The 25,565-nt window shown below is 41.3% G+C and overlaps 2 protein-coding genes across 4 annotated transcripts in view; one reads left to right on the top strand and one right to left on the bottom strand.

The window, feature by feature from the left end:
• larp1 (La ribonucleoprotein 1, translational regulator) overlaps positions 1-25,565 on the bottom strand; it is a 236,116-nt gene that overhangs the window by 135,606 nt on the left and 74,945 nt on the right. For 2 of the 3 annotated variants that reach the window (XM_059990743.1, XM_059990745.1), the window contains exons 2-5: positions 25,137-25,198; positions 13,030-13,089; positions 2,346-2,372; positions 1,868-2,039 (exon numbers count right to left, since the gene is read on the bottom strand). In XM_059990743.1, coding sequence (XP_059846726.1) covers positions 1,868-2,039; positions 2,346-2,372; positions 13,030-13,089; positions 25,137-25,198 — 321 coding nt within the window. The remainder of the gene's footprint in view (positions 1-1,867; positions 2,040-2,345; positions 2,373-13,029; positions 13,090-25,136; positions 25,199-25,565) is intronic. The other variant, XM_059990744.1, reaches the window with a different exon arrangement.
• LOC132405713 (general transcription factor II-I repeat domain-containing protein 2A-like) lies at positions 3,907-6,266 on the top strand. Its single transcript, XM_059990748.1, has 2 exons — positions 3,907-5,791; positions 5,877-6,266. Exon 1 carries the CDS (start codon positions 4,090-4,092, stop codon positions 5,785-5,787), a length of 1,698 nt encoding a protein of 565 aa, XP_059846731.1. The 5' UTR covers positions 3,907-4,089; the 3' UTR covers positions 5,788-5,791; positions 5,877-6,266.

The following is a 25,565-nucleotide window of genomic DNA, read 5'->3' as shown; positions in this document are numbered from 1 at the left end:
ATGCTCAAGTCTCTTATTCAACCTGTCTCAATGTGGTGGACCTTAAGGCCCAGCAGAACCCTGGACCTTATTTAACCTGTGTCAGTGCTGTGGACATTAGGACCCGGGAGTGGAGCTCTGAATCTGCAGTGTTTCTGTTCACAAAAGTAATCACGATCACGATTGAAAATAAAGTGGAAATGATAAAGTGATCGGAAAGAGGTGAAATGCCATTGGTCACTGGAAAACCGTTAAGCTACAGTCGGTCAACGATCGGAACAATTTTAAAGGATACAGTGAGAAAGGCCCTGCCCCGAGGAAAGCTACAATTATTACTAAGCAATACAGTAGTTTAATTATTGGGCTTTGGGGTTTTGGGTTTTTGATCCTCCACATCAAACTGGCATGGATGGACAGCGCACTCCAGGGCGATCTGTCACTGGATTGCCCGACGCTGAAATATATGCTTCTTAAGTGTTTCATATGCATAGAAAGGTAAAATATATACTATAAATTTTATTATATTATATAATATATATATATCTATATAAGACAAACGTTTGACTAACTGACGCTAAATAATACCAGATGTACCTGTTCCGACTTAATTAGTAAGAGAACTTGCGGTTTTTTTGTAATCTCGATCCACGATAACCTATGCACATCATCCCATACACTTTAAATAATCTCTAGATTACTTATAATACCTAATACAATGTAAATGCTATGTAAAATAGTTGTTAAACTGCATTGTTTAGGGAATAATGACAAGAAAAAGTCTATACACGCTCAAACAACAAGTGCTGGAAGAGCACTTCTAAGTTTTTTTCAATTCGCGGTTAGTTGAATTCGTGCATGCGGAACTCGCGGATAAGGAGGGCCGACTGTACCACTAACTTGGCCTCCACAGCCTGAGGCAATGAGTTGCACAAATTCAAAGAAATTCCTTCTTTCCTCTGTTCTAAAGAGACACTCCTCTCTTCTGAAACTGTGTTCTCTGGTCCTATAGGAAACATCCTCTTCACAGCAACTCCAGTAAAGCCTTTCAAGGTTCCCCCCCTTATTCTTCTAAACTTCAGCGAGTACAGGCCCACAGCAATCAAATAATGCTCCTCATACATTTATTTCCAGAATCATTCTTGTGAATCTTCTCTGGACCCTCTCCAAAGCCTTTCTTTGATAAGGGATCCAAATCTACTCACAATACTTCAAATACAGTCTGACCAACTCGTTAGCCTCAAAATTACATCCTAGCTCTTCTAACTCTACTCTTCTCAAAATCAATGCTTACATTGCATTTGCCTTCCTCACCACTAACTCAACCTGCAAATCCTGCACAAAAAGTCCCAAGTCTCTTTGCAACTCTATCTTTTGAATCTTGTCCCCAATTAGAAAACAGTGTATGACCATACATTTCCCGACACTACATTCCATCTGCCACTTCTTTGCCCATATTCTCAATCTAACTCCTTCGGCAGATCCCTATTTCCTCAAGGCAACCTGTCCCCTACCTGTCTCTGCCTCCTGCCAGTCAGCCAATATCATGTATAAATTGCTACCAAGTAACTTTTCTGTGCTATATGAGGTGACATGATTAAGGCAGAACCACACCATTCCAGCTCTGCTTCTAAAACATGCTTAATGCACACAACTTAATTCCCAGAAACTACATGGAGCACCACTGCCTTCCTGGAGACATATGCACAGAGACAAAGTAAAGAGCAAGGGTATCATGTGATTGAAATCCCACATAAAAACAGAAAATGACAGACAGCATCTACAGGGACAGAAACAGTGTTCCAGGATACAAATTCTCATCAGAATACAGAAAGAACCATGTGCACCACTGTCAAATCACAGATTTCTCCAATTTAAACCAAAAAAATACCTTTCCTCTTCTGTGCAGATTTTTGAGAATCCTCATCAGCACTTCTCTCCTCTGGTGATTCATCTGACTTGGTTCGCTGGTTCTCTTTGCATTCACTATTGTCACATTTCTCAGACCGCTCCTTTCGTGTGAGTGGCTTTTTGTTGTGCTGCACTTTACTGTTTTGTGACTGCTGCAACACAATGATTGTGCAAATAATTCACAAATATTGACGTACCTTCTTACCGATCTACAGTTCCCCTTCCTCCCCCCAAGCACCTAACAACTTGCTGAGGTTTCACTTCCATGTCCGTTCTTGGTACCTCATCCCTAGCCAAGCCCACCTTTCAGGACCATGACCTCCTTACTTTAAACAATTTTTTTGTAGCAGAAACTAACTGATCTGTTGTCACCGTCTCCCACTTAGCTAACTTCCCACACAATGGTGCTAATTGAATCAAGTGATATTCACCATTATCCAGCCCCAGTAAAGACTCACCTCAGGGGTGATCGCTGGTTCCCATGTCTGAAAAATAAGCAGAGTACATTTAAAGGATAGTTACTGAATGCAGAAACTCCTCGTGACAATACAACACTGTTGAATGAAAGCAGTTCAATTTCATCGCTTTAAGAGGATATTCAGAATTTTATTGCTATTAGGATATTATTGCTAATATCAGGGCACTATGTAGGGTCGTGGTTAGCATAATGGTATTACACATTGGATTATACCAGATTTCAGAGTCCAATTCTGGCACCGTTCTGTAGGAGCCTCTGTACACCATTCCCCGTGAAATGTGTGAGTTTCCCCCAATGCTCTAGTTTCCTTCCACAGTTCAGACATATCGGGTAGTTAAATGGTCATTGTAAATTGTCCTGTGATTAGATTAGGGTTAATTGGGATTGCTGGGACAGCGCGGCTCAAAGGCTGGAAGGACTTGCTCTGTATTACAGAAATCTAGTCATCCCAATTTAATCTTTTGTTTTGTACCATATACCTGCACTTGGACCATTGCCCTTCATACCCCTTTTATCCACGTACTTATCCAAACTTCTATTAAATATTGCAATTGAACCTGCATCTACCACTTCTGTTGACATCACTTTCCATACTTGTACCACCCCTAGTGAAGTTCCTCTCAGATTCCTCTTAGATACTTCACCTTGGAATATGAAGCATTGAACTTTCTTAACATCTACACTGTTGATGTAAAGAACAGCATGTGCACCAACCCTATTCCTGAAGTCACAGAATATGGGCACAAGAACAGGCCCTTCAATGCACAAAGTTGTGCCAAACTAATAATGTTAATCAAATGTCCAACTAAACTATTCCCTTCTACCTAAACAATGTGCACCTTGTTCCATTTCCTGTATTTATGTGCATATCGGTTTAGTGGGATACGGGACAAATAGAGGCAGAAGGGATTAGACCAGGTTGGCAAGGACCTGTTTCCAAGTTGTATAACTATGACTCGCAAAGTATTCTGCATTGGAGATTTGCACTGACTAGTCCGGGGGTCGGCAACCTGCGGCTCCCGAGCCATTTGTGGCTCTTTCACCTCTGTGCTGCGGCTCCCTGTGGCTTTGGGAAATAATTGGTCAGTATTTAATTAAAATGTATTTTATGTTAGTTTGTTAGCTTTTGAAATGTAATTCTAAATTTGAAGATTATGGTGATCTTGTACAATGTAAGTGTGGCGACACATTTTCTGACACATCCGAAACGGCTCTCAATTAGCCAGCATTCCGGCTAAGGGAGATTGCCTACGGGGGTTTGTGAGTACGTGTCTTTTGCAGCATCTGCGTCCATGGGGGCTGGGTTGAGGGAGGCTTAGAAGCAAGGCTGTTTAGTTCGAATAAAGTTATTCGACTGCAGTTTACTGACTGCCTGAACACACCGCTGCAACGTGTTTTTATCGCTATTAATATACGTCACCACTGCCAATACCTGACACCCGCCAGTGCGCGATTTCTTTAATTTTTCGATCCAAGGTAAGCCAACTATGGAGAATTCTAAAAAAAGAAAAGTGACTGAAGAAAACAGAACGTTTAATGATACGTGGACAGATTCATTTGCTTTCACTGTTGACGAGACTGGTTTACCGGTATGCTTAATATGCAATGAGAAACTAGCAAACAACAAAAAGTCAAATGTCGCAAGGCATTTCCAGAGTAAACACGCAGCCTTTGCTCAAAAATATCCGGATGGAGATGAGAGAAAAAAAGCCGTTTCGGAACTGATGTGGAAGGTTGATCTGAGCAAAAATCATTTCCAGAAATGGATGAAGTCAGGAAAATCAACGACATACGCCAGTTATATTGCCGCTCAGGAAATAATCAGGCACGGGAAGCAGTTTACAGATGGTGAATATATAAAAGAATCTTTCATTAAGATTTCAGAACATCTATTCACGGACTTTAAAAACAAGAGTGAAATTGTGCAGAAAATCAGGGATATGCCCCTCTCTGCAAAGACTGTCAAAGACAGAACCATAAAAATGGCAGAAGACATCACAAGACAGCAAATTAAAGACATCAATTCAGCTGTGGCCTACTCGATTGCCTGTGACGAGTCTAAAGACAAAGGCGATATTGAACAAATAGCGTTGTTCTGCCGGTATGTAAACTCTGCCGGGCCACAGGAAGAACTGATTGAGTTGATACCTCTAAAAGACCAAACACGGGGGGAGGACATCTGTGAGGCTGTCTTGAATTGTTTAAGAGCCAAAGGAATAAAGACCACCCATCTGGTGTCAGTAGCTACTGATGGGGCTCCGAATATGACGGGAACGCACAAGGGATTTGTGGCTTTACTGCAGAAGTCGCTGGACAGAAAGCTGCTGACTTTTCACTGCATCTTGCACCAAGAGGCACTGTGCGCTCAAACATTTCCTCCGGAATGCACAGAAGTAATGGATGTTGTCATTCAGATTGTCAATAAAATAATGGCAAAAAGTTTAAATCACCGTCAATTCCGTTTGTTACTGGACGAGATGGAAAGCGCATATTCTGATCTCCTGCTGCACAACAAAGTCCGGTGGCTGTCCAAAGGGGAGGTGCTGAAACGCTTTGTCGCGTGTCTGGAAGAAGTGAAAACTTTCCTGGGCAGCAAAGGGCTCAACTTTCCTGAGCTGGAACAGCCAGGGTGGCTGGAAAAGCTACACTTCATGGTAGACATGACAGCGCACCTGAACACGCTGAACACAGCTCTTCAGGGGAAAGGACGCACAGCCCTGCACATGTTGGAGGATGTCTTGGCATTCGAGCGCAAGTTGACAGTGCTTGCCAGAGATTTACAGAAAGGCACTTTGTCTCACTTCCCCAATTTGAGAGAGTTCAAACAAGGTCACGACATGATAATTTCGGAGTATTTACATTCTGCAATCATCGCAATGCAAACATCGTTTGGGAAACGCTTCTGTGAGTTCAGAGAGGAAAAAAACACATTATCCTTCCCGGTCACTCCCTTAAGCATCGATCCTTCCCTACTGAATACGACTGCATTGGCAGGTGTGAGTCAACCTGATCTTGAGATGGAACTGGCCGACATAGCCGACAAAGACATATGGGTGTCCAAGTTTAGACGCTTGACAGCAGACCTTGAAGATGTTGCCCGTCAGAAGGCCGTTCTTGCTCAGAATCACAAATGGAGTGATATTGAAAACCTTCCAAATCCGGACCAACTTGTGTTTGAAACATGGAATGCTGTGCCCGACATTTATGTAAACATGAAAAAGTATGCGCTTGGAGTCCTGTCGATCTTTGGATCCACATATGTATGTGAGCAGGTGTTCTCCAACATGAACTTTATTAAAAACAAACATCGCGCACGCCTCACAGATGACAGCTTGCGATCCTGTGTAAAGATGAAGGTGACGTCATACAGCCCTGATGTGCAGACGCTGTGCGCTGAGGTCCAGGAGCAGAAATCCCATTAACCAAGTATGATAAATATTTTAATTGCCTATTATTTTATGTATATTCATATTTTTTCATTGTTCAGTGAAATAGTCCTTTTATTTTTCAGGCTGACAGCTGGCTGATGTTATTTTTGGTTTGCTGCTGGCGGAAAATTTAAGTTCGGCGTTTTTCATAAATACAAGAATGACTCAAATAGACATTGAGTATTTTACTTAAAAGTAACTTTCAACCCAACGTCTTTTTTTCGGAGTTCAAAATGTTTTTGTTGCATGCAGAAATGTAATTTCGTTTTCTCTGCAGGAGTTAATCAATTTCATAAATGCAACACATTATAGTTTGTTTATACATAGCATAAAGGCAAAAAAAACGTTGTATGCAGTGTTATTTCATTTTAAATGTCAAACGGGTTTTGCGGCTCCCAGTGTTTTCTTTTCTGTGGGAAACGGGTCCAAGTGGCTCTTTCAGTGGTAAAGGTTGCTGACCCCTGGACTAGTCTATATTTTACATTGGCTTTAGAAAATGTTTTCAAGAAATTTTCACGCTGCTGACGTTGAACTTCCAGCAGCAAAACAGCAAGTTTTACTGGGCAAAAGATACCTTGAGCAGCCACAGAAAATCATAGATTGTTGAAAGGTGAAATTACCGAAGACCTTCATAGCTTGAAAAGGCACTGAAGGTGACATCATAAACCTGATGGCAGACGGGAAGAAACTGTTTTCTGAATGGACAACGAACCTATGAGAATAACCTTAATTTTTTTGCTCCCTTTTTGCACTAACTTTTTTTTTAATATTTCTTATTGTAATGTTTTTAGATGTTTAAAAATTTTGTATTGCTATGTACTGCTGCCAAGAAACAACAAATTTCATGTCATACACTCTGCCACTGTTTCTGATTCATTTGGCCTTTTGTCTAAAATCAGTGAAATGAACTGCGGATCTAACTCCACTTTTAAACACTGGCTCTGTGGCCATACACATGTTCAGCACGTGCACACCAGAATACTTCATAAACGTCATTAACTTATCTGCTTCTACCTTCCATTGGGGAGGCAAGTTTTAGATTCCCAACACCTTGGTAGTGTTCAATTCCACTCACAAGCTATGTTCCATCAAAGCTGTGCGTGTGTGCGTGCACACACGTTTTTCAACCAGCGCACAAAGGAAATTAACGTGCGCACAAAAGGTTAGTTACCTAAAATAATGTAGTAATTAATAATTATACTTATTGCAAATAATCTTTTAGCTAAACGTTTCTGTTAACTAGTTAGTCGGTTTTTCAAATACCACAATGCACATCACTAATTTATGTCACCTCATCTTTCCTGCTCCGGTTTGTACAGCTGCATCACGGTGGCAGCCATCTTTGGTGGGCAATGTTCATATCGTAAGGTTTACAAAGATGTTTCAAATCCTGAAAACAGCTCACTAAGTTTTTATCGAAAAAAATGTCGAATTCAAAAGAAGCGAAGGGTGTGAAGTGCAAAAGAACTGCAAATTTGTTTAAAGTTGAGTAGCTTAACAAAATAGTAGAAACTGCTACACCAAAAGCTCATGAGGTTATGAACGTTCAGCTATGAGAAATATTTATGTATGATTTGGAAACTGGAGTTATCTATTTGTATTGTTAATGATGCCAAAGTTGCTGGAGAATTTGCTAGTGGAAAGAAGTGGGATATTTGGAAACTTGACTTTTTCCAATGGCAAGTAAATTGACTTCAAAATGAACAGTTTTGCGACCTTGCGCAGTTGATGGACATTGGGGGAACCCTTCTTGTGTCTAGTGCGGACTCTGAGTGAGGATTTAGTCTAATGAATCAACTCAAAAACAAGCTGAGAAACCGTTAAGGAGAATGTCATTTGGATATGTTAATGAGAATCAAAAGCTATCAATTGGATGGAAGTTCTGTTAGTCTAGATAGAGTTTACAAAGAATGGGTAAATGCCAAAAACAGAAAAGAGATAAAATAACTGAGTGACTTAAATATGTAATGTTATTTTGTTGTTATTCTGTGCAGTTTATGTCAAATATTTTATAAACCTACATAAACTGTGTCATGTGTGCATTCAGTGTGCACATACTTCAGTCACAGGAAAAAAATTTGTACAACATAAGATTTTTGCACACACTGACTACTAAAAATTAGAGGGAACATTATTCAGGAATGAAGCAGTCTACACCCATGTTCAGCTAAATATTCAGTGACAAAATGTCAGAAAATGGTCATCTCCAACAAGACAGAGCCAACTTCCTACCTTAACACTCACTCTCCTCTGAAGGAAATAAACAATGCTACAATTTGGCATTTTGGCAAAACCCTTATCAGTTATTTCATCACTCTCACCAAAAAGAGCCCTCCAGTCTTGTAAAGTATGAATGAAATGTAAGCATGTCTATTTAGGTTTATATAAACTCCAGAAGCCCCCAGCACGCATGATCAAAGTGTCACCAGTCACTCCATCAGAGCTTAATATCTGGTGAGAGCTCCTCAAACACGCAGACACTGACATCCTGTGGCAACAATAGATACTGCATGATGGTAAAAGTACAGTTGCAAGAAAAATGTTAGTGGTGAACAATTGCAATTACCTTTCTGCATTTCTCAAAAAATGTGGTCTGACCTTCATCTAAGTCACAACAATAGACAAACACAATCTACCTAAACTAATAACACACAAATGATTGTGCTTCTTCTCAATACTGAATACACCATTTAAACAATTAGTCCTATTTCAAAAACAATATGTGAAGCTCTGGGGTAATGCCTTCTACACAAGCTATTTGGAGTCAGGTGCTCCAATCATGAGATCAGATTGGAGGTGTGGGTTGGAGAGGTGACCTGCCCTATCAAAAACACACACCGTCAGATTACTAACAGAGCCTGCTCTTCTCAATAAAGAATCAGAATCAGGTTTATCATCACCAGCATGTGACGTGATATTTGTTAACTTAGTAGCAGCAATTCAATGCAATACTTAATCTAACAGAGAAAAAAACTAATAATAATACATACAATAAAAATAATAATAAATAAGTAAATCAATTACAGTATACATATATTGAATATATTACGTGCAAAAACAGAAATACTGCATATTTTTTTAAAAGTGAGGTAGTGTCCAAAGATTCAATGTCCATTTGGGAATCGGATGGCAGAGGGGAAGAAGCTGTTCCTGAATCACTGAGCGTGTGCCTTCAGGCTTCTGAAACTCCCACCTGATGGTAACAGTGAGAAAAGGGCATGCCTTGGGTGCTGGAGGTCCTTAATAATGGATGCTGCCTTTCTGAGATACCGCTCTCCAAAGGTGTCCTGCGTACTTTTTAAGCTAGTACCCAAGATAGAGCTGACTAGATTTACAACCTTCTGCAGCTTCTTTCAATCCTGTGCAGTAGCCCCTTCCACATCAGTGATGCAGCCTGCCAGAACGCAGTACAACTATAGAAGTTTTTGAGTAACACGTACAAAATGCTGAAGGAACACAGCAGATCGGGCAGCATCTGTGGAAACAAGCAGTCAACTTTTTGGGCCGAGACCCTTTGTCAGCACTGAAGAGGGACGGAGCAGAGCCCTATAAAGAAGGTGGGGCGGGGGAGAGGGTAGGAAGGAGAAGGCTAGTAGATGCTAGGTGAAAATCCAATAAGAAGAAAGATCAAGGGGTGGGGAAGGGGAAGCAGGAAGGGGATAGGCAGGAAAGGTGAAGAAAGAATGTAAGGGGAAAGCACAATGTGTACACAGTAGAAGGCAGAATCATGAGAAGGTGACAGGCAGCTGGAGGAGGAGGCAGAGTGAAATTGGGATGGGGAAGGGAGGAGGGAATTACTGGAAGTTGGAGAATTCAACGTTCATGCCAATGGGTTGGAGACTACCTAGATAGTATATGAGGTGTTGCTCCTCCAAACTGAGTTTGGCCTCATCGTGGCAGTACAGGAGGCCATGTATGGACATATCCGAATGGGAATGTGAAGCAGAGTTGAAGTGGGTGGCAACCGAGAGATCCTGCCTGTTGTGGCGGACGGAGCGAAGGGTGCTCGATGAAGTGGTCCCCCAATCTGCGTCAGGGTAACTGGTATACAATTTTCTTTCTGCTGCCTTCCTCCTTTCTTAAAGAGTGGAGTGACATTTGCAATTTTCCAGTCCTCTGGCACCATGCCAGAGTCCGATAATTTTGTATGATCATTGCTAATGCTGCCACAATCTCTAACGCTACCTCTTTCAGAACCCAAGGTTACAGTTCATCTGGTCCGGATGGCTTATGCACTCTTAGGTCTTTCAGCTTTTTGTAATAGTAACTGCACCCACTTCTCTTCCTTCACACACTACAACAGGGGAGGGCAAACTTTTTGACTTGTGGGCCACAAAGGGTTCTAAAATTTGACAGGGGGGTCGGACCAGGAGCAGATGGACGGAGTGTTTTGGTAATACACCTCATGAGAAAATAAAATATCATGGGATATGTAGAAAACATGTGCTTTAATTTCAATTGAAAATGAACAAATGCATTACAACAAAATATCTGTCTTTGAAGTCCCATGGTATTTAGCTATTTATTGAAATGACTTTTAAAACACTGAAAATTAAATGAATAAAATACAGCTTTTTTAAATAGTAACAGTTATTATTTTAAAGCACTGAAAATTCTGTTATCCTTCAAGATATTATCATCATCACTCTCCTCCCGCCTGTCTTTATTTCAAAAACGGTAGGAGATGCAGGTCTACTTGTCCTGCTCCTTCTTATTCAATTGTCCCCCGTGCCAAAACTCAACAACGACCAGCACAAGGATAGAACAGTGACAGCGCGCCAGTATGCGGAGCGCGTTATTTGATCTGGAGCACATTTTTTATTTTGAGAACGTACGTACTACTCATGTCCATCACTTAACAGAAATGACATGTAACATGTAAGGCTTATTGAAAAAAAATATTTTCAAATGCATTTTTTACATAACACAACGAAGAAACTTATTTTTAATTTCAGTGGGAACAGTGTTGTTGGTCTCCCTTTTTAGCCAGCGCATCTAAGTCTGGATTTAGTTTTGTTGTTGCGATTCTCAGGATGGATCTGGATCTGTGGCTGGCTTTGTTGATGTTCATGAAGCTGAACGCCTGTTCACACAAATAGGTCAAGCCGAACAAAGAGTAAAGCGCAAATGTGGAGTAATACGCTGCACCTCAACAAAGGTCAATGTGTAGCGGTGTGCTACATGCAGCGCTAAAATTACGACACGGAGTCGGTAACTGCAGTCGAAGAAAAAAACTTTATTCGAAATCCCCAGCCTCACTTTTAAGCCTCCCTCAACCTGCCCCCCCGTGGCGCAGAGGCTCCAAAGCTCTGTGCTCGCAAATCCCCGCAGGCTATCTCCCTTAGCCGGAACGCTGGCTAATTGTGAGCCAGTTCAAATGTGCCAGGAAATGGGTCGCCACAAATGTATATAGAGTGTGTCATCTATTGGGAAAACGCCAGAATTGCGGGGAAAAAACTTTAACAAGGTTTATTAATATAATTTCATCAAGTTCTGCGGGCTGGATTAAAAAGCTTAATGGGCCGCCTATGGCCCGCGGGCCGTAGTTTGCCCATGCCTGCACTACAACATCTGGCACACTGCTAGTGTCTTCCACAGTGAAGACTGTCGCAAAATGTCGCTAGAACAAAGGAGCTGGTTGTGCATTACAGGAGGAATAGAGATGGACTAGCCCCTAATGACATCAATGGATCTGGGGTTGAGAGGGTAAACAGCTTCAAGTTCCTCGTATTCACTTCACCAAGGACCTCACGTGGTCTGAACATACCAGCTGTATGGTGAAAAAGGCGTAACAGTGCCTCTTTCACCTCAGACGGTTGAGGAAGTTTGGTATGGGCCCCCAAATCCTAAGAACTTTCTAGAGGAGCACAACTGAGAGCATCCTGACTGGCTGCATCACTGCCTGGTATGGGAATGGTACCTCCTTTAATCGCAGGACTAAGCGGAGAGTGGTGTGGACAACCCAGCGTATCTGTAGTTGTGAACTTCCCATGATTCAGGACACTTACAAGGACAGGTGTGTAAAATGGGCCCGTAGGATCATTGGGGACCCAAGCCATCCTAACCACCATCTATTCCAGTTGCTACCATCCGGGAAACGGTACCACAGCATAAAAGTCAGGACCAATAGGTTCTGAGACAGCTTCTTCCCCAAAAGGCCATCAGACTAATTAACTCACACTGACTTGAGTGTATTCTATACTACATTGACTGTTCTATTTATTATAGGTTACTATGATGGCACATTGCACATTTAGATAGAAATGTAATGTAAAGAATTTTACTCCTCATGAACGTGAAGGATGTAAGAAATAAAGTCAATCAATTCCTTTGTCCCCATTATTTCTCCTGCCTCATTTTCTAGCAGTCCTATATCCTCTCTCATCTCTCTTACTTTTTACATACTTGAAAAAACTTTTACTATCCACTTTGATATTATTTGCCAGCCTGCTTTCCTATTTCATCTTTTCCCTTCTAATGATTCTTTTAGTTGCTCTCCATAGGTTTTTAAAAACTTCCCAATCCTCTGCTTTCCACTAATCTTTGCTTTGTTGTATGCCCTCTGTTTTGTTTTACATTAGCTTTAACTTCCCTTGTCAGCCACTGTTGTACTATTTTGCCATTTTTGAATATTTCTTCAGTTTGGAATACACATGTCCTGCACCTTCCTCATTTTTCCTAGAAACGCATGCCATTGTTGCTCTGCTGACATGCCAGCCAGAAGCTCCTTCCAATTTACTTTGACGAACTCCTCTCTCATACCACTGTAATTTCCCTTACTCCAATGAAGTACTGCAACATTAGACTTTACTTTCTCTCCATCAAATTCCAAATTGAACTCAGTCACTTGTGATCACTGGTTGCAAAGAGTTCTTTTACCTTATGCTCCCTTATTGCCTCTGGTTCATTACCTAACACCCTCTGTCACCAATTTACTCTTTTTACAATTTACACTAATCATCAAAACAAAAACTCTTGACTACTATTGAAAAACTATGGACTGTAACACACAAAATAATCAATTAGGTCTTACGAAAGGAACTGGACCGAGAAGTGAAGAAAAAAATGCAGTGCCATGGGGAAAGATCGGTGGAAAGGGACATGCAATAAATTCAATCAGCCGAGTGGCCATTTCCCATCATAACAACTTTCTGAACACTCCAAAGGATTTCAGCTTCATCTCGATATCCCACTTTAACTATTCACCAGTGAATATAATGAACTTGACAGCAATACCTTGTTATTGACGATTTCACCAGGAGTCGGCCAGTTTGTGGTGTCACCAAAATCACTGACCTGCAACAGGGAAAAATGTACATCAGCATTTGGAAAAAAATAAGACAAGGTTCATTTCTACAAAGAAGAAATCTGACCCATAACTCTACTGCAGTAACAGAATAATGCAACTTCATAACAACACCTTCTCAATCAAAAAAATAATAATCGCATTTAGGTCACAGCCCAGTCACCCAAACTGAAAACACTGAGACTTCACTGCATTTATTGTGGCATAAAGCTCAAGACTCCCTGATTATGTTAACCAAGCAGTTTGAATTTCAGAAAGGATTTTCAGCCAATACCTCACACTTCACTTCTACGTGTTTTATAGATCACAGAAGCTGTATTCCAACACCAGACCAGGCAGAGCCTAAATTAGTACCAGCACCCCTGGGCACAAGTTGTTCCCACTTAGATTCCCAGGCAAAAAGATGGACAAGGGAAGTTCTCTTCTGCCCAGGCTATTGTAATCCACTAGCAACAGATCAATCGTTAGTCTTTCCAACTAATCTTGGATCGAACTCTGCCAGGTGGACCTCTGCATTTCCCACATCGCAGCACTGACATGATCAGTCTCCCAGTAATTATCTTTCATGTACCAGGTGGCGAGGAGTTATTCTGAATGGAAGCTGATGTCCAGTGGTGCTCTGCAAGGATCAGTGCTGGGACCTCTGCTATTGAGATTATACATACTGTAAATGATTTGGATAAAAATGTAGATGGGCTGATTAGTAAATTTTCAGACAATGCAAAAATTGGTGAAATTGTGGTTAATGAAGAAGGTTAGAAGCACCAATTGGAAATATGAGCACAGAAGTATCAGACAGGAAGTTAATCTGGACAAATGTGATGTGTTACACTTCGGAAAGTCAAATGTAAAAGCACAGTATACACAGTAAATGGTAAGATCCTCAAAACATTTGAAAAGAGTTGACTAGGGATAGTCAGCATGGCTTTGTGTGTGAGATCATGTCTCACAAACTGGACTGAGTTATTTGAAGAAGTAACCATGAAGACTGATGAAGGCAAAGGGATTGGATTGGATTTGTTAAGTGTACTCAGGGGTTTCCTTAATCAATTGGAGGTCCCAAAGGAAGAAAGCATGATACAAGATATCTTCTTAGATGACAAGGAGTGAGTAGGGGAACTCTTTGGATCTAGTGATCTTAATTCCATTAGTTTCAAGATAATTATGGAGGATAGGACTGGTCGTTACTGCTTTTTATGACCTTATCAGTAAATTCTGGAATGGTTCAGGAAGATTGGAAAATTGCAAATGGCACTGCACTATTCAAGGAAGAGAGGCAGAAGGAAGGGAACTGTAGGTCAGTTAGTATGACCTCAGTGGTTGGGAAGGTTTTGGAGTCAATTGTTAAGAATGTAGTTTCAGAGTACGTGGAAGCGCATGATAAAATAGGCCGTAGTCAGAATAATTTCCTCAAGGAAAAATCCTGCCTGACAAATTTATTGAAATTCTTTGAAGAAATAACAAGCCGGATAGATAAAGGACAGGCCTTTGAAAAGGTGCCACAAATGAGGCAGCTTAACAAGTTAGGAGCACATGGCATTCCAGGAAAGATTCTAGCATGGATAAAGCATGGCTTACTGGCAGGAGGCAAAGAGTGGGAATAAAGGGATTCTTACTAGTTGGCTGGTGGTCCATCTTGGTTACTAGCCTCTGTAGTATCCAAGATACCTTCAAGGAGCAGAGCCTCAGAAAGGCACCATCCATTATTAAGGAACCCCATCACCCAGGACATGCCCTCTTCTCATTGTTACCATCAGGAGGTACAGAAACCTGAAGGCACACACTCAGTGATTCAGGAACAGCTTCTTTCCCTCTGCCATCCGATTCCTAAATGGACATTGAACCCATGAACACTAACTTACATTTTATATTATTTCTGTTTTTGCACTATTTTTAACTTAACTATTTAATATACTTATATACTTACTGCAACTAATTAACTTTTTTTCCTATATTATCGTGTACTGCAACATACCGCCATCGCTAAGTTAACAAATTTCACAACATATGCCAGTGATATTGAACCCGAGTCTGATTTGGATGTGGTATACGGGGTGAATAATTTGTAGATGTTACTAAAATTGGCAGTGCAGCAAACAGCGAGGAAGACCACAAAAGCTTGCTGCAGACCTGGACCCACCGGATAAGTAGGCTGAAAAATGGAAGACAGAATTTAGTACAGCTAAATGTGAAGCGTTGCACTTTGGGAGGATAAACTAGGGTAAGACTTACAGAGTCATTGGCAGAGTTCTGAAGAGTGTAGAGACCTGGGAATACAGATCAGTAAATTCCTTCAAACTGACATCTCAAGTAGATGGGGTACTGAAGAAAGCTTTTTAGAATATTAGCCTTCATATACCAGGGCATTAAGTACAAGAGTTGGAATGTTATGTAGAAGTTATATAAGGTGTTGGGAAGATCAAATTTAGAATTGTAAGTGCAGTTCTGGAAAGACATTAAGCTTGAAAGGGTGCAGAGAAAATTTACAAAAATGTTGCCAGGATTTGAGGACCCGAATGATATGGGAAGTTTCAATAGGTTAGGACTTTATTCCATGGATCATAGGAGAATGAAGCTGTATTAGAGGTAAACAAACTTATGAGGGGTGTAGATAGGCTGAATATATGTAGACTATTTCCCCTTAGGTTCAGTGAGACTAAGACTAGAAGTTATAGGTTTAGAGTGAAAGGTGAAATATTTAAGAGGAATTATTTGATGGGAATCTTCTTCACGAACTACCAGCAGAGCAAGTAAATGGGAGTTCAGTTGTAACATTTCAGAGAAGTGTGGACAGGCACATGAATAGGCTTAATGGCTGCCTTCTATGTTATAGTGCTCAATGACTCTATGACAGGGCAGTAGATGTGACCTGTATGGACTTCAGCAAGAGCTTTCTGTAATGATTGTTTCTTGGACCGGAGGCCTGTGCCAAGTGTTATGTCCCTGGTTCTGATGCTATTTATCATCTAATGATGTGGAAGAGAATTACAAGGCAAGGCTAGAAAGGTTTCAGATGAAAATAAGTGATGTCACTGTCAGTAAAAATGGTTGTTAAGATTTACAGACGGATCTCGATTAGCTGAGTAATTGGACATGAGAATGGCAAATGGTGTTTTACTTGGATAGTGTGAGGTATTGCATTTGGGAAGACAGGATTTTCACAGTGAACAGTCAAGCTCTGCAGAGTGTTGCAGCACAGAAGAACCTAGAAGTACCGACATGATTCCTTACGAGTGGTGCCATGGACTGACAGAGTGGCCTTCTTCAGTCAGTATAGATGTTATGTTGCAGTTATACTAGACACTGGCGAGGCCACACTTGGACCATTTAGTCATGCTGACATAGAACATTTGCCATTAAGCTGGAAATAATGCAGGGTAAATTTACAAGGTTATTGCTAGGATTTGAGATGTCAGTTATGGAGAGAGATTGAGCAGCTTGGGAGTTTTTTCAGTGGGATGTAGGAGAATAAGTGAATGTGTAGTCAACATCAAGAGGCAGTGCTTGACCATATCATCTTCCCCAAGGAAGAAGCGCCCCCAGCAAAAAAATCACCCTTTCTGCCCTGTCACCCTATCAAAGGATGAATTCTGTACCATCTCTCCTGTAGTAGACTGTTCCCCATTCTTCAACACACTACCCATCACAGCACCTTATCCTAAAGCACCCCAACCTCAGTAGGGTTCTCAAGTCTTTCCACTTAAGCTCCTTTACCACTAGCCTTTAAACCCAACCCCTTCCTTCACCTGGTCCTGCTCCAAGACCCTCGCAAACTCAGAAATAAACGGTGAGATGACAAAGTTGCTCTTATAAAGTTAGCTACAATGATAACTTGCAGAGAGTATGGCGTAAAACTCAGCAATATCTGCTCGACTCCTATCTTGGTGAAAATGTCAGGAATTCATTATGGTTTCCATATGTCTGCAAATCTACCAATGAGTGGCTCATGAGATGAAGCTCTCTGGAAATTATAACACACTGTTTCCAGAGTTCCACCTCGACAAATCAAACACAAGTGCAAAGGTGAATAACAAACTAGACCAAATAATGGGCTAAACATCCCACCTCAACAGCCCACCCTAAGACAAGTATCTCACTTCAGCTGCCCACCCTAAGTGAGCCAAGCACACCACCCTACGCAACCCACATGGCAGGCCACACTCCCTGTAACATGCAGACAGTAAATCTGCAATAGGATACCTGTCCAATGCATTTGCCAACTTAAAACTACGGGGTTAATTTTAGCTCCAAAGGAATTCAGTGATGATAGGTTGGCAAAGCAATAGATAGTATATGACATACTCAGTAAATAATCAGAATGATTTGTTAAAGCAGCACTGGATATACTTAGCTTTCCAGAAGGAGAGCTATGAGACTGTAGCCTGAGTTCATTACACCAGTGACCTAGATAATTGCAAACACTGGCATCAGCAGCAGAGGGAAAACTAGGAGTAAACTAATAAGTTCTTTTGGACAACCTTCCCAAACACCTACATTTACATTCTGGTTAAAATGCATAAATTCCTTGCCTTGACACTCAGATGTGGTCAGCGACAACAATATGGCACCAGACGGCTCTGCACTGTACATCGCACAGCCAATTCTTCAGCCAAGCTCCTTCTGTGCATAAAGGAATTTAAGAGCTTAAGTTGCCGCCTTTCAGTTTTCTAAACAATCTACTTTAATTTGCCAGACTGATTGCCAAGGAAAGAAGACGACTGGTTGGATGGGGTAATAATTTAGTCTTTATCAGCAAATGTCCACACAAATTTACTAGAAACATCCACCATTCATGCTGCATGAACGTGTCTTAAGACTAAACTCCACAGAGAACTCAGGAGTCCATAAACAGGCAGATTCTTCTTGCTCAACAGAAATGTGCTTTTAAACGATGCTTCTAACATGCAGATCATTAACATTACTCTACAAAGGCAAGTTGCCCAGCAGAGACTAGCCATCTGGCTAGGCTGGCTAAAATAATTGTGAGCGAAATATCAAAAAAAAAGACATGGGGTGAAGGAAGGCAGAGGAGGATTTTCCATGATGAAAGATTTTTTGACAGAATGCAAAGCTAAAGAACATAAAATTATTAAGAACTTAATAAGATCACATCTTACTCTTCAATATCTCATTGAATATTGGCTGATAGTGGAGCGGGTGTGAAAATAAAAGATGTTAAATATTCATGCAAAGTCACGAATAGAAGGGTTGTGTGTGGTGGTAGTAATCTTCTGAGGTGTGTCTATTTCAATGCGAGGAGTATTGTGGGGAAGGCTGATGAGCTGAGGGTGTGGATTGACACATGGAATTCTGACATTGCAGCCATTAGTGAAACTTGGCTACAGGAGGGGCAAGACTGGCAGCTTAATGTTCCAGGGTTCCGATGTTTCAGACGTGGTAGAGGCAGAGGGATGAGGGGCAGGGGCGGGGGGTGGCATTGCTAGTCTGGGAAAATGTTACAGCAGTGCTCAGGCAGGACAGATTAGAGGGCTTGTCTTCCGAGGCCATATGGGTGGAGCTGAGAAACAGGAAAGGTATGACCACATTAATGGGGTTGTATTATAGACCACCCTATAGTCAGCGAGAATTGGAGGAGCAAATCTGCAGAGAGATAGCAGACAACTGCAGGAAACATACAGTCATGATAGTAGGGGATTTTAATTTTCCTAATATTGATTGGGACTCCCATACTGTTAAATGTCTAGACGAGTCAGAGTTTGTAAAATGTGTTCAGGAAAGTTTCCTAAATCAATATATAGACGTACCGAATAGAGAGGATGCAATATTAGATCTCCTATTAGGAAACGAGTTAGGACAGATGACAGAAGTGTGTGTAGGGGAACACTTTGGTTCCAGTGATCATTACACCATTAGTTTCAACTTGGCCATGGATAGAGATAGATGTACTCAGGTTGAGGTTCTAAATTGGAAAAAGGCCACATTTTAAAGAAATGAGAAAGGATCTAAGTTCTCTAGCAAGGATGTGATTGGTAAGGAGAAATTTTGAGAGTGCAGAGTTTGCATGTTCCTGTCAGGGTTAAAAGCAAAATGAATAAGAATAAGAAACCTTGGTTCTCTAGCTCATATTGATCTGTTGTTTAAAAAAGGCTCTAAAAGTAATCCATGAAGTTACTGCCCGGTAAGTTTGACGTTAGTAGTAGGTAAATTATTGGAAGGAGTACTAAGAGATAGGATCTACAAGTATTTGGATAGACAGGGACTTATTAGAGAGAGTCAACATGGCTTTGTGCGTTGCAGGTCATGTTTAACAAATCTATTAGAGGATTTCAAGGAGGTCACAAGGAAAGTGGATGAATGGAAGGCAGTGGATGTTGTCTACATGGACTTTAGAAAAGCCTCTGACAAGGTCCCTCATGGGAAGTTAGCCAGGAATATTCAGTCACTAGGTATACGTAGCGAGGTGATAAATTGGATTAGACATTGGCTCAATGGGAGAAGTCAGAGAGTGGTAGTGGAGGATTGCTTCTCTGACTAGCGGTGTGCCACAGGGATCAGTGCTAGGTCCATTGTTATTTGTCATCTGGATCAATGATCTGGATAATGTGGTAAATTGGATCAGCAAATTTGCTGATGATACAAAGATTAGAGGTGTAGTGGACCTTGAGGAAGGTTTTCAAAGCTTGCAGAGGGATTTGGACCAGCTGGAAAAATGAGCTGAAAAATGGCAGGTGGAGTTTAATACCGACAAATGTGAGGTATTATACTCTGGAAGGACAAACCAAGGTAGAACATACAAGGTAAATGGTAGGGTACTGAGGAATGTAGTAGAACAGAAGGATCTGGGAATACAGATACAAAATTCCCTAAAAGTGGCATCACAGGTAGATAGGGTAGTAAAGAGAGCTTTTGGTACATTGGCTTTTATAAATCAAAGTATTGAGTATAAGAGTTGGAACGTTATGGTGCAGTTGTATAAGGCATTGGTGAGGCCCAATTTGGAGTATTGTGGGCAGTTTTGGTCACCAAATTACAGGAAGGATATTAATAAGGTTAAAAGAGTGCAGAGAAGGTTTACAAGGATGTTGCCGGGACTTGAGAAACTGAGTTACAGAGAAAGGTTGAATAGGTTAGGACTTTTCTTCTCTGCAGCATAAAAGAATGAGGGGAGATTTGATAGAGGTATATAAAATTATGATGGGTACAGATAGAGTGAATGCAAGCAGGCTTTTTCCACTGAGGCTAGGGGAGAAAAAAAACCAGAGGACATGGATTAAGGGCAAAGGGGGAAAGTTTAAAGGGAACATGGGGGGAGGGGGGCTTCTTCACACAAAGAGTGTTAGGAGTGTGGAATGAGCTGCCAGATGAAGTATTAAATGCAGGCTCACTTTTTAACACTTAAGAAAAACTTGGACAGGTATATGGATGAGAGGAGTATGGAGGGATATGGTCCAGGAGTAGGTCAGTGGGACTCGGCAGAAAAATGGTTCGGCACAGCCAAGAAGGGCCAAAAGGCCTGCTTCTGTGCTGTAATGTTCCATGGTTTTATAAAACTGTATTAAGGTAGATTTGTCACCAGGGCTTTCAGGAATATCCAAGAACACTGTGAGAAGTTACAGAATAGATTGCAGGAGCCCTGGTTTAGATATACTGTATATATCATTAACAGTGACAGTGACAGTTGAAGATCCAGAAGACTGAAGGGGCTGGATGTTGTGCTGCAATGGGCTGAAGGGGCTGAAGGAGGGCTGCAAAGTAAAACCTGGAAACTATAGATTAGTCAGCCTAACATCTGTAATAGAAAAGTTACTAAAGGAAATTCTGAGAGGTTAGATATACATGCACTTGGAAATGTGTTGATTAGAGATAGCTTTGTGTGTGGGAGATCACGTCTCAAGAAAGTAGATGAAGATGGGGCAGCAGACATGGTCTATATGGACTTCAGTAAGGCCTTTGCTATGGTTCTAAATGCCTATGTCTAAATGCATTCCCCAATGCCCACTGTTAAGTCCATTGCTATTTGTCAGTTCTTTCAATTACATGGAAGAGAATGTACAAGGCAGGGTTAGTAAATTTACAGATGACACTAGGTAGTGTCACTGACAGTAAAGATGGTTGTCAGGATTTACAGAGGAATCTTGAACAGCTGGGTAAGGGGGCTGAGGAAATGGAGTTTAATTTGTATAAGTTTGAATGCTTACATTTTGGGAAGACAAATGAAGGGAGGTCTGTCACAGTGAACAGTAAGCCCTGGGAGTACTGGAGTATAGCAGGACCTAGGACTACAAGTAAATGATTCAGTGAAAGTAGTGTTGTACAGGTAGACAGGGTATTGAAGATGGCTGTTGGTACCCCAGCCTTTATCAGTCAAAGCACTAAATACAGGTTGGGATGTTGTATTACAGTTGTACAAGATACTGGTAAGGCTGCATTTGGAATAAACAGCATGTTCAGTTATGGTCACCTTACTATAGAAAAGATTTCATTAAAATGGAAAGAGTGTAAAAGACATTACTGTGATATTGCCAAGAAGAGAGGGGGTGAGCTATGGTGAAAGTTTAGGACTATCTTTAAGATAACAAAGGGTGATCTCATAGAGATACATAAAATCAATAGGGTGAATGTGACCAGGTTTGGGAATTCAAAAAATGGAGGGGCACAGGTTGAAGGGGAGATCTTCTAGGTAAGTATTTCATACAGTGTTTCATACAGCTCTGGAATGAGCTGCCAGAGGAAGTTCCTGAGGCAAGTACAATCACAATATTTAAAAGGTACTCAGACTGATAGGGTACAAAGCCTTGAAAAAGTATTCAGACCCCACAGATATTTTCACATTTTACTGTCCTCCTTTCTAAAATTAAAATATATTGAAGTAGGATTTTTGAGTTGATCTACAAAACATTGTGCATCAGGAGAAAAATTCCAAAGCTTGTCAACAGTTTACTAAAAATTAAAAATCATAATTGTGAGGCTGAGAAAATATTCATCCCACTTGTAATTACTACACTAACTTCCCTCAGGTGCAATATACAGTATTGCCTTATCAACTCACCCAATATATTGATGTAGAAAATGGGAGGATCATCTGTTTTCAATTATTTCATAAGAATAAATACTCCCTCTCTGTAAGGTCCAACAGTATGGTAGATTTTGAACAGACCAACCAAAATAAAGACAAAAGAGAATTCCAGGCAAGTCAGGAAAATGATAACAGACAAACACAAATCTGGAGACAAGTACAAAACCACCTCAAAGGCAATGAACATGCATACATCAGAGCTCAGTGCAGACCATCATGAAAAAGTGGAAAAAATATGAAACCGCAGCATTGCCTAGGTCGGGCCTCTAAATTTAGTTGCCAGAGAAGGAAAAACTTTAAGTGAGGCTACTGTAACGTCAAAGTCACTCTGAGTGAACTGCAGAAGTCAGTGTCTGCAATTGGAGATGATGTTCATGGCACGACAATCTCTTAAGGCATTCCAGAAAAAATACACTTATGGAAGAGAGGCAAGGAAGAAGCCCTGGCTGAAAAAAAAGCATATCCTTGCCTGCAAAGTGTCACTTAGAAAATACTATAAAGATGTGACTTACAGCCGATTGAAAAGTTTGAGCACAGACATTAAGAAAGAGGGTGTGCTGGAGCTTTTAGAAAGCTTCAAATTGGATAAGTCTCCAGGACCAGATGTACTGTGGGAGGCAAGGGAGTAGATTGCTGAGCCTCTGGCAATGCTCTTTGCATCATCAATGGGGACGAGAGAGGGTCCAGAGGATTGGAGGGTTGTTCCTTTATTCAAGAAAAGGAATAGAGATAGTCCAGGAAATTATAGACCAGCGAGTCTTACTTCAGTGATTGATAAGTTGATGGAAAAGATCCTGAGAGGCAGGATTTATGAACATTTGGAGAGGCACAAAATGATTACGAATAGTCAGCATGGCTTTGCCTTACAAGCCTGATTGAATTTTTTGAGGATGTGACTAAACACATTGATGAAGGTAGAGCCAGATATGGAGTGTATATGGATTTTAGCAAGGCATTTGATAAGTTATCCCATACAAGGCTTATTGAGAAAATAAGGAGGCATGGGATCCAAGGGGACATTGCTTTGTGGATCCAGAAATGGCTTGCCCACAGATGGCAAAGAGTGGTTGTAGACAGGTCATATTCTGCATGGAGGTCGGTCACCAGTGGAGTGCCTCAGGGATCTGTTCTGGGACCCTTACTCTTCATGATTTTTATAAATGACCTGGATGAGGAAGTGGAGGGATGGGTTAGTAAATTTGCTGATGGCACAAAGGTTGGGGGTGTTGTGGATAGTGTGGAGGGCTGTCAGAGGTTACAGCGGGACATTGATAGGATGCAAAACTGGGCTGAGAAGTGGCAGCTGGAGTTCAACCCAGAAAATTGTGGGGTGGTTCATTTTGGTAGGTCAAATATGATGTCTGAATATAGTATTAATGGTAAGATTCTTGGCAGTGTGGAGGTTCAGAGGGATCTTGGGGTCCAAGACCACAGGACACTCAAAGCTGCTGCACAGGTTGACTCTGTGGTTAAGGTGGCATACGGCGCATTGACCTTCATCAATCGTGGGTTTAAGTTTTAGAGCCAAGAGGTAATGTTGCAGCTATATAGGACCCTGGTCAGACCCCACTTGGAGTACTGTGCTCAGTTCTGGTCACCTCACCACAGGAAGAATATGGAAACCATAGAAATGGTGCAGGGGAGATTTACAAGGATGTTGCCTGGATTGGGGAGCATGCCTTATGAGAAAAGGTTGAAAGAACTTGGCCTTTTCTCCTTGGAGCGACGGAGGACGTGAGGTGATCTGACAGAGGTATATAAGATGATGAGAGGCATTGATCATGTGGATACTCAGAGGCTTTGTTCCTAGGGCTGAAATGGCTTAACGCTGGTTCCTTCTTCCAGTCAATAAAAGCCGATATCTCGCCTTTACGTCTCAGAGTGAGTTATTGATGGTGCATCAATTTTGTGGGAGGAGCCACAGGAGCAGTCAGCAGGGGGCATGTCCAGACAGGCACACCTGTCACCACAGGGTGGATGAGGCTAAAGTGAACTTTTTGGCCTCAAAACTAAGAGGTACATGTGGCTTATATCTATTGCTGTGCATCAGCCAGGTTATACCATTCCTACTGCAAAATATGGTGGAGATAGCATCCTGCTATGGGTGTGCTTTTCAGCAATAGAGACTAAAAATCTGGTCGGAGGTGATGGGAAGATGAACGCTGCTAATTACAGAGAGATCCTAGATAAAAACCTGCAAGCCACTGCCAGAGAACTCAAACTGAGGAGGAAGTTTGCTTTTCAGTAGATTAACAACCCAAAGCACACTACCAGAGCAACCATGGAGTATCTTCAAATGAAGAAAATTGATGTCCTTAAGCGGCCCAATCAGAATATTGATATTAATTCAATCGAACATCTCTGGTAAGACCACTACTGTCCACCACTGCTCCCCAACTAACCTGGCACAGCTTGAGCAATCTTGTAAGGAGGAATGGGCAAATCTTGCTCCATCGTGTGCAAAACTAATAGATTCTTATTCAAAAAGACTACTGGCTGTAATAGCTGCAAGAGGTGGTTCAAGTAACAACTGAACGGGGGAGGGGGGTGAATACTTTACAAGTAGTGACATTTCAGGTTTTGAATTTTTAGTTTTTCATTCTTTACTATTTTGCTTGTTTTGGGGCTCTACTGTGAAAAGAGGAGCATGTGATTCACAAATAAAAAATTTCAGTTAAATTGAACTAAATCCCTGGTTGTAATATTGATTTATGTGAACAAAGAGTTGGGGAGTGAATACTTTTTCAAAGACACTGCACATAGATAGAAAGGATTTAAAGGGATCATACACAGGCAAATGGAACTGGCTTAGATAGGAATCTGTCAGTATAGACCAGTTAGACCAAAAGGCCTGTTTCCATGCTGTGCTACTCTAAATTGATGTACCCTACACCCTTGCAGTCAAAAAATGAACAAGAGTGAGGACAGATGATTTAGTAGAGAGCATACTTTACCAAAAGAAAAATCAAATTAGTACTTGTGACACCTCAATAGATTTACCTTGGTTCCTTTCTTTGGTCTTGGGTTTCCTGCTTTGACGACTCTGGCCGGTGCTGGCATTTCTGTAGAGGGAGAAATGTGCACATCATCACTGTTCATTCAGTCACATCCAGTCTCAAAACTGACAGCCAATTGGTTGATACCTTGCCTTCAGTGTTACCAAAAGGAGACTGTGAGCCCATACTGGATCCAAACATAGGTTGTGGGGAAGCTCAGCACCTGATAATTCTTCATCTGTCGCTCCTTCAGTGCACACCCTTTCCTCTCCCATTCTAACCCCTTCCCATATTTCCCAATGCTGCTATAATGATTCACATTGACGGTTTCTGAAAGGGACTCTAAGCTGTGAGGTCAAAGAACCATACAGCGCAGAAAAGGGTCCTGTCACCCTGCCCCCATGAGTCGAACCTCCATCGAGTTTCCCATTGT

Source organism: Hypanus sabinus, chromosome 15 (assembly GCF_030144855.1).
Source record: "Hypanus sabinus isolate sHypSab1 chromosome 15, sHypSab1.hap1, whole genome shotgun sequence".
Taxonomy (NCBI): Eukaryota; Metazoa; Chordata; class Chondrichthyes; order Myliobatiformes; family Dasyatidae; genus Hypanus; species Hypanus sabinus.
This window is presented reverse-complemented; position numbering and strand designations above follow the sequence as displayed.